General features: G+C 53.6%; 1 protein-coding gene across 2 annotated transcripts in view; it reads left to right on the top strand.

Moving 5' to 3' along the window:
- Window positions 1-3,298: 3,298 nt before the first annotated feature.
- Window positions 3,299-9,359, top strand: part of WTIP (WT1 interacting protein) — an 82,839-nt gene continuing 76,778 nt past the window's right edge. For both annotated transcript variants that reach the window (XM_082063117.1, XM_082063116.1), the window contains exon 1: window positions 3,299-5,082. In XM_082063117.1, the coding sequence (XP_081919243.1) occupies window positions 3,636-5,082 (1,447 nt within the window). In that variant the 5' untranslated portion in view covers window positions 3,299-3,635. The remainder of the gene's footprint in view (window positions 5,083-9,359) is intronic.

The following is a 9,359-nucleotide window of genomic DNA, read 5'->3' as shown; positions in this document are numbered from 1 at the left end:
AATTGTTAAATTGATGAAGTGAGACAAAGAACTCCCTCTTGCATTGTGTTAGTAAAATCACGTCTGATATAACATACACTACAAGAAGTCAGTGGCATTTTTGCTGTTGTCTCCAATAGGGGTAAAGTTTCACTGATGAATTTAGAGATTCTCCACTTTATTGGTAATAAACTGTTTGCAATTCAGGGAGACAAAATCCCCAGTAGACCATCAGGTCTCGCTGCCCGTTGGCTTGTGCAGCATTTCCTTGAAGGCACTGGCAATTAAAAGAAACAGGAGTGCACTGCCTGGGAGGCCCAGCCAGCTGATATTCACAGATCAATAACTCTACCTGGCTTTTTTGCTCCCTTTAGGTCTTAGACAAAGGGGTTTATTTAACAGAAGCAGCTGGCTTTCCTCAATATCTGATCTACTGATATAACTTAAAATCGGGCACAAGGATTACCTCACCAAATTAAGAAATGAAGTTCGGCTTTTATAATACTCAATGACAGCTCTTGTACTCCTAGTAGTGCAAGTGTGAGTCTTTTGGCAATATATACATTTTAATGCTGGTTGTTAAAATTAAGCAAATAAATTTTTTAAAAGTGGGGAGAAAAACATGTCAGGATTGTCGGTCAGTAATTGACCAGTACTTTGGGGTTTCTTGTATATAACAGTAAGGAGAATGATGAAGCTACTGATTACAGAAACAGCAGCTTTCACTTTGCACTTTTTGTTTGCATGGCCCAGCACAGATGGTCCTCTATGAGAAATGCAGCAGTGCTTGGGCATGCTGTGTACCACTGCAAACGTCTTTATTTCACCCATGTGGGCTACATCTGTGGCCATAGTGTGAATAAACGTTCACTATGTGCATGACGGATGTACGATTTACTGGTGAAAAGCAGGTCTGTAGTATTGCCCCTGCAGCAGGGCTGAGATGGGAACACTGCAGGGATAGTCCGGCCCAGGGCTGCAACACGCTTGGCTGGGCCTGGCTTTGAGGATTTACTGACTGAGCACGAGCTTTCAACAGTAAAAGTTATTTTGATCATTTGATCCACATTGCTTACTAAAAAGGGCTGTTTCCTTAGATTCACCAGATTCTCTTAGTCCTCGGTATGTTTTTCCCATGAGTTCATATTCAACAAAGCACATGCTCTAATGACTTAACCTACGAAGAGGCTTACCGCAGAAACTTGCTACCAGTCGGCCACAGAGAGAGCACAGAACTGTGCTGCCCTAAAAGGAGGAACAAGGGCAGATTTGTGGCTCAGAAGGACAGAGCTACAGAAGGACAAGCTCTTGCTGGGGCTTATGCTTCTGACTTCATGCAGCATCAGCTCTGCAGTTTGTGCTGTAAAGACAGCTGCTCAAAGTGCTTCCTTGCGTGAGCACACAGGCACAGCCCCCCAGGTATGTCCTACCCACTGACAGATTACTAGAAAGCAAACTAATGTTGTAAAGTTGGTGATGCGGGTTTTTTTAAATCAAAACCTTAAAATAGAGTAAATTACTTTTTTCTTTACATGTGCTCTGATGGATCAAGTTCCCAGGTTGTCCGTGAGCCACTCCTAGTTTCTCAGGAAGACAACTTTATAAAAATTGGCAGTGAGCAGTTCAACATCCATAACAAGATAGATCATCCTAGTACAGGCCCCAGGAATGATTGACGCAGCTCTGCGCAGGGACGCTTGCACCATACCCTACTGTTCCACGAGTACTAAGCTGCAGAAGCACATGGTACTATGGAATGAGAGATGTGAACATAGAGTAGAGAAGAGCACTTGACCCCCAAGACTGGTTGTATTTGCATGCGTATGTTCACACTGACAGTGCACTACCTCTGTCATGCCTAGGAGATCTGATTTTCTGGTATTGCTCTGCACATTTACATGGTTTGTTGGATTTTTTTTTCTTTTTTTTTTTTTTTGCTTGCCTCCCCTGCACACACAAACATGTTGCCAATCAATTGCCCTCCACAGCAGGGGACATTTTTAAGTACACAGTTGCTTTTAATGTTTAATTAGGTATGATAACATGTTAAAATGTTCTTGGTGGGCAGAGTGCCTACAGATCAAACTTGCAACCTATTTCTCTCCTCACAGGGTGTTCAGCACCCAGCACTGTAAGGACACAACCTAGGTACCTATTGTTGGGGTTTTTGTAAGTATTTTTTGCCATCAACACAAATGACTGACAGAGATTCGCAGTTTAGTTGTAAAAAAATCACATGCAGGCTACGGGTTTGTGTCAGAGTGCTCAGGAAGCAGCCATTTCAGAGGTGGTTTCTCTGACAGCCTTTAGTGCGTGTACAGATGTAAACGGCAAGCGGTGCCGAGTCCGAATCAACAGATTGCTGGATCAACAGAGGAAGCTCCTGCAAAGTTACACTGACAGCAGCGTGCTTTCTTAAACTCGTGTCAATTCATAGATTGCTTTAACCCTCAATATGTTTATCATATGTCTCAGTACTTCCTTTTTTTTTGTTTTGTTTTTAATAAATAACTGCAAATAATTATCAGTTGCCGTGTTGAAGCACAGGTCCTTTCAGCAGAGTCACCTGGCCGGTTCTGGGGATTTCGCACAGGTGTGAGTCACTTGCGGCGGCGGGGCTGCTCCCGTCCCCCCGGCCGCTGCAGACCGCACCGCGGTGCCGGTCCCTTCCCCTGGTGCCGCCGCGGCGGGACGAGCCCGCGGGTCCCGCCGGAAAGTTCCAGTCGGGGCGCGGGCGGCGGAGGGGAGCGGGGCGCGCGCCGCAGCCCGGCGGGCGGGAACGCGGTTGCTCAGCGCCTGACAGGGCGTTCGGTGCGCCGGGCCCCGGCTTCCTGCCCGCGGGGCGCGGTGACAGCCCCGCCGCCTCCCGCTCCGCGGCGGGGAGCGGTACCGCCCGCCCCGGGCAGGGCTCGGCGAGCACCGGCCCAGGAGGAGAGCGGGCAGTGCAGAAGGGAGCTGCCGGCCCCGCCGCCGAGCAGCGCCGCGGCCGCCCTCTCCCTGACTGACTCGGTGAAAATCATTGTTTGGCTCCAGCATTAACTACATTCCAGCGGGACGCAGCGCCCAGTCTCCTTCCTCGCATTCCTGCCCCACACAAAAGAGTCCCTCCCTCTTTCGCCGCGTCCCGCGCTCCGCTCGCCGCACCGCGAAGCCCCTCCGGGCCGGCCGCCGCCTTCGCCCCCCGCCCGGGGGTGCGGGCCGGGCTGCGGCCCCGCCGCGGGGCGGCCGGCCGGGGGCGGCGGGGGCAGGGAGCCGCCGAGCGCAAATTCCTCCGCGCAGCGCGCCATTGACTGGACCGAGCAACTTATTTAAGGCTGGAAAGTGACACAGGGGCTCCTCGTCTCCGCTCGCCGCGCTCCGCCGGGCAGCCCGGCCGCACCGAGCCGAGCGCCGCGGCGCGGGGATGCCGCTGAGGTGACTGCCGCCTCGCCTGGCCGCTGCTGAGGAGCCTCCCGAGAAGGAGCTGTGTCCCGCCAGGACCGCGGGAAGGGGCTTTCCTTTGAGGTGTTTTTTTTTTTTTTTGTCTTTTTTTTTTTTCCTTTTTTTTTTGGTTTGTTTGTTTGGTGTTTTTTTTTTTTTTTCCACCTATTGTGGGCTGTGCTGTCGCAGAGTTCGCCGTCCCACCCCCGGCCCGCGCTGCCGGGCTCCGGCCGAGCATGGAGAAGTACGAGGAGGACATGGCACTGAAGGCCACCAAGTTAATGGAGGATCTGTCCCTGTACGAGCCCTGCCTGGAGGGTTCGTACAGCCGGGGCGGCCGACGGGACCTGCCACTGCACCCCGACCTGGAGGAGACTAAGCGGGTCATCGCCGCCCACATGACGGGGGAGCAGAGGGGCCGGAAGATGAACGGCACCGCCGCGCCGCTGCCCGCCGAAGCCTTCCCCGCCGCCCCCTGCGGCAAAGCCGCCCCGCTCCGCGCCGCCAACGGCCGCGCCGCCGCCGAGCCGCCTCCGGCCGCGGGGCCGCCGTGCTGCGAGGAGGGGCTGTGCACCCGCTCCGAGGTGGCGCTGCCCTGCTACAGCGGCTTCGCCGACAAGGGTAAGCGGTACTCGGCCGAGGGCTACCGCTACGCTGCGGGCAGCGCCTACGAGGGCGGCTACGTGGCCAAGGGTGGAGGGCGAGCACCGGGTGGCCCGGACGGCAAATACGGTGCCGCCAGTCCGCGGGCCAGCCTGGCCGCCTCCTCGCCGGGCCCCGTCGCCGAGCACGGCAAGTTCTCCAGCCCGCGCTCCAGCCTGGGCGGCGCGGCCGCGCTGCCCTACGAGAAGTTCTCCAGCCCTCGCTCCAGCCTGGTGGTACCCGGCCAGGAGAAGTACGGCAGCCCCCGCGCCAGCCTGGTACAGTACGACGGCGCCGCCCTCAGCCCCCGCTCCAGCTACGCCAGCACGGCCAGTGATACCAGCAAGCACTCCAGCCCCCGTGCCAGCCTCACCAGCTACGACGGCGGCGGCAGCAAGCCCAGCAGCAACCGCACCAGCGGCATCAGCATGGGCTACGACCAGCGCCACGCCAGCCCCCGCTCCAGCACCGCCAGCCAGTACTCCTGCACCACCAGCCCCCGCTCCAGCTACTCGGACTCTAGGTACGGCCCGCCGGGCAGCGCCGAGCCCGAGGGGGCGGGCGGCGCCGGGCTCGCCCTGGCCAGTCCCCGCTCCAGCCTCTGCGGCCCCGAGGGCCGCGGCGCGGCCGGCGCCGCCGTTGTCAGCCCCCGCTCCAGCATCTCCAGCCAGAGTTCGCGGAGCTCCCGCGGCTCCATGAGCGCCTACCCGGAGCTGCAGCTGCCCTCGCCCCGCTCCTCCCTGCTGGGGCCCGGCCTACAGGAGGACGGCGCCGTGCCCGAGCTGGGGGACGTCTACCACAAGATCCATGCCCAGTCCCCGCCGCGGCACGACCAGCAGCACCCGGCCGCAGCCCCCGAGGCGGCGCCCCCGTACCCCTACAGTCCGACCAAAGGCTCTGCTTCGGCTCCCAAGTTTAAGCTCCCCTACCAGGTGACGCCGAGCCGGGAGAGCGGCCCCAGCCAGGCGGAGAGGCGGCTGGAGGCGCTGACGCTGGAGCTGGAGAAGGAGCTGGAGATGCACATGAAGAAGGAGTACTTTGGTGAGTGAGCCGCCGGGTGGAGTGCGGGCGGCCGCGGGGCTGGAGGGGTGAGCGGCTGAAGGGTGACAGTGTGTGGGGCCTGCCTGGAGCCAAGGGGTTTGGCTGTGGAAAAGGCGAGTGTGTGATGTCTAGGGCTGCTCCGGACCAGGTACCTGCTGAAGTACCATGTTGTCACGAATGCTGTTAGAAGTGCTTGCACCATAGCTCATTCCTGGTGTTTGATCTCCCCCTTGCCAGGTTTGTCAAGATGTGGGGTGTTTCTCTTTCCACGTGCGAATGGGAGACTTATCTGAGGTGTTACAGAAGCTCTTTGTGCTGTTGGGGCTTACAGTGACTCTCATTTGCCTCCTTTTATCTTGGGGTGCTGAAGCTTCACTGATATAACCTCCAGCATCCCTGAGGCTGTGGTATTTGCAATCATGCTCCTAGGCCAGCTAAGATAACATATAGATGACGACTGTGACTAGCGAAGGAATTTTTAGTGCCTCGTTTAATATAATCTTTGTGCTAGTTCAGAGTGCCTGTTGAAGCCCGGCATTGTTTCTGCCCTGCAAGGCCTCGCAGGGTCGGCTCAGCATGCCTGGCTGGCGAGGGTCGGCGTTGTCCCTGGGACAAGAGCAGAGTTTGGTAGAGAGGAGACCCCTCTGTCCTTGCTGAGGCAAAATCAGCCTGTTGGTCATCTCCTGAATTGTTGTTGCTTCTTGATAGAACAGAGTAATTTCTAGAAATGAGTGAATGCATTTTGTAGTCTGGCTAGTTAGGATTAAGGTCCCTTGTCTGTCTTGTCTTGTACTGGGTGGAAAAGGCCAAAATGCCTTTGAAAGATGACCCTTGAGCATGTAAATGCTGCCCTGTTTCTCCTGTGCTGGGGACTGCAGGTGAGCCTGGTGACTGCTGGACCTGGGCAGCCCTTGGGAGCAGTTTGTCTCCTGTTTGAATGAGGGATGAGGGCTCTCAGGGGTGTAGGAGCTCCTGGCAGAGGATGGAGAAAGACGCCTGGGAAGATGAGGGGCTGAGGATGAGCCAACCCCTGTCTGTGGCCTTTGAGGGGACAGTTATCTCTGCACTTTTGTGTACTGCCTGAGCATGGGGGAGACTCCTTGGCTGTGTGTGATTTCTGACCAACACGAGTGTTGCTGAGGATGGAGACATGCATTTCCTTGGTTGCTGATTTAAACATGAGGATCCAGACCACTCGTGGCACAGCATTAGTGTACTCTACACAGAAGGGAGGAGTTTCGGGGCTCCTTGCAAGTGTCTGTGAGGTGCTTGTAGAGAGACAGACCTGGCTGGATCAGCAGAGGTAGCTGAGCAAGCAGTACTCTGTCCTGCCAGGAAAGTCTTTCTGAGAACTGCAGCAGCATAGTCTCTACAAGCTCTTGTGCCCAGACAAAGGAAGCTGAATGCAGTGCTTACTGCTTCCCTCTATGCTGTGTGGGGCTGATAAGCTGGTGATCATCTGCTGCATCTTTTGTGATGTCTGGCACCTGGCATGGTAGTACTCACCCTCACCGGCTGAGTGACTTCAGCTGAGGACAGTAATGATTCGCTTCTGAGTCTGTGTATAAGCTGGATGGGAGGGTTTGTCAACACACTAACTGCAGCAAATGTTGTCTTCAAAATTTCTGTGGTTCTACAGCGAGAGACTGAGAAATAATACGTATTCGGAGTAAGAAACAAGTTACAGCTGTACGGAGCCTCTGAGAGGGGTTTCCAGTGGCCAGGGAGTCTGGGTGTGCAGTCAGGGACTCCGGGAGAAGCCCTGGGGAATCTATTGTGTGTTTTTCTTATTTATAAGAATTCACCTCTTGCGAGTGTCACTACTTGCAGGTATATTCTGTAGCAACATGTTGCAGCATGACCTAAACCTCATCGGAGGCATCCTGTGTAGGATCAGCAGTAAACTTGCACATTGATGCCTAGAAACTGTATGTAGCAGCTGCTCTTGGTATTTGTTGTAGCAGCACAAAACAGCACTGCTGTGACTTGCATCCTGGAAGCAGATGAAACCCAGAAAACTGGGGTGCTTTAAAAAAGAAAGTTGATTTCTGTGGGTTGTTGGGGTTTTGATAAATCCTAGTGGGCTTGATCCTGCCCTTCTGGTTCAGATTACCTATGGGGGTGAATGCTGAGCTTTGGCAGAGCAAAAATGCATGAGGGGTTGACAGGTATGACAGCAGACTGATACGTCAGAGACAAGGAGAGTGAGAACAGAATGAGGAGAAGTTTGCTATTTAGTTTGGCTTACCTGAGAGAGTCTTAAACAACATTAATAAAGGGAAGCAAGGAGAAGTGTATTAATTTGTGTAGCAGCTTGCACATGCTACAGCTGAAATCTTTGCTTATGCAGTCACTCTCTTAGCGCAGGTGTCTAGCATGCTCCAAAGGCAGTTGTTCTGTGGTGCTCATGGGGAACAGAAGTGTTGAAACAACAGTCTAACAAGGTAGAGGGAACAGAGGAGATGGTTTAGTGTTCCTTAATTAGATGAGCTCAATTGTCTAATGAGTAAATGTTAATTTTACCGTCTTACGTGTCCTCCTTGCTTCCTCACCTCCCCCTCTTCCCTGAAAGAAAAAAAAATTGAGCAGTGTTATTTTGAAACTGAGATCAAGTGACTAACGAGTCCTCTTTGGGGGCAGAACAATGCTATCCTGCCTTCATTCTGTTTGTAGGGCAGTTGGTCTCAGTGTTCCCCTAAGCACACTGGTGCTGGTGGTCCTTGGCTGCTGTCCCACAGCTCACTGCTCTGCTTCAGCAGGAACCTGTAGCTGGGGGCAGATACAGATGATAAAGGACATGTACAGGGTTTGAGCATTGGAGAGGCACTGGGGGAGCCAAACAGTGTGCAGCCTGGCAGGTCCGGGGCCCTGACAGCCATCTCTGCCTATGCTGGTATGAACAGTTCTGAGCAGCGCTGTGCTGGGAGCTTTGCTTTACTGCCTCACCCTCTCCATCCTCCCCTTTCTTCCGTCAGGCTTCAGTACATCTGTAGAGAGAATGAAAACGCCCTTCCGCAGTTGGTTTAGTCTGACTGAAGATGACAGTGCTGTAAAAGGAGTGCTCTGCATCTGCCCTACCCCCAGCTGCACAGCTGGGGTAGCACCCTGCCACTTCCAAATGCTCCCACCAGCACGTTGCAGCCACATGTGCTCACTGATCTTACAGAAAATGAAGCCTGCAGAGAAGAATGGGGAGAAGGGAGGGTTGTTTTGGGCTGGATTGGTGAGCTGCTCCAGTTCATCTCTGTTGATGGAACTGGCTGGAGCTGACCCAAGGGAGAGGGTGCAGACTGTGAGGGCTTCAGGAGGCTGAGACTGTTCCTTTGGTGGCAGCCTGCAGCTGGATTGGGTAAAGCTGTGAGATTTCATCCCTTGTAGTTGCTTCCTGTGCAACCCCTGCCCAAACTGCTTCATCCTCAACCTTCTGAGACCCCTGTCAGAGTACTGACTGTTTAGTAAATGTGCTTAGTTTTGTGTTAGATGCTGAGAAGAGAGGTAGTAAAAAAAAGTACTTTAACTCACTCTCATAACTTCTCAGCTGAGCATTTGCATGTGATGATGTGAATTCTCAAAGCTGTGTTTCAGGGATGTTTTAAATTGAATGTGCATCCTGAGGTGTCAACAGGCCATTTGTGGGTGTTGGAAAGTCATCGGCTCAGGTGCTGGCTTGAATTCTATTTACTTTGCAGAATTCTTCAGTCTGATGTCTCAGTGTTGAAAAAGACAGTTCAAGAAGAAAAATGTATTTTGTCATGTGCATCCAAGGCAAAGCTGTCCTTGTGGGACTGACTGCAAACCTATAGCTTGTCATCTGCTGGGCAGGGAAATGTCAACGTGTTAAACAGTCATGCTGATTTGCTGTTGTTTTTGATCAAGATCTCTCTGTATGTCCTGTAGCTCTGCTGGTGTGTTGTCAGAAATGGAAGGAGAGTCGACAGAGGGGCACAGGCAGCAATTGTATGTTCCTGGCAGCCCCTGCTGTGCTGCAGCCGTTGTCCAACAAGGGCTGTCTGCTCATCTTGGTCATGGTGGTGGGATCCGGTGCAAGCAATGACTTAATTGTCTCACCTTCTTCAACCAAAGAGGATGTGGAAAAGGTACCGTGAGACTAGGGAGGTGAGGGGAGCAGGAATTGTTCCTGCTTGTGCTGAGTCTTGAGAGTGACAAGCAAGTTTGCAGCCTTGCATGCTTTCTTTGATGCCCTCATCTAGTGTCCTTTGTGAAAGTATTATACTTTTCCTCATCTCTGCACATCGAGTGTCTTCCCTACCCATTGC

This window comes from Streptopelia decaocto (genome assembly GCF_964273445.1).
Source record: "Streptopelia decaocto genome assembly, chromosome: 11".
Classification (NCBI taxonomy): domain Eukaryota; kingdom Metazoa; phylum Chordata; class Aves; order Columbiformes; family Columbidae; genus Streptopelia; species Streptopelia decaocto.
Note: the sequence above shows the minus strand (reverse complement) of the source record. Positions and strands in the feature narration are given on the sequence as shown.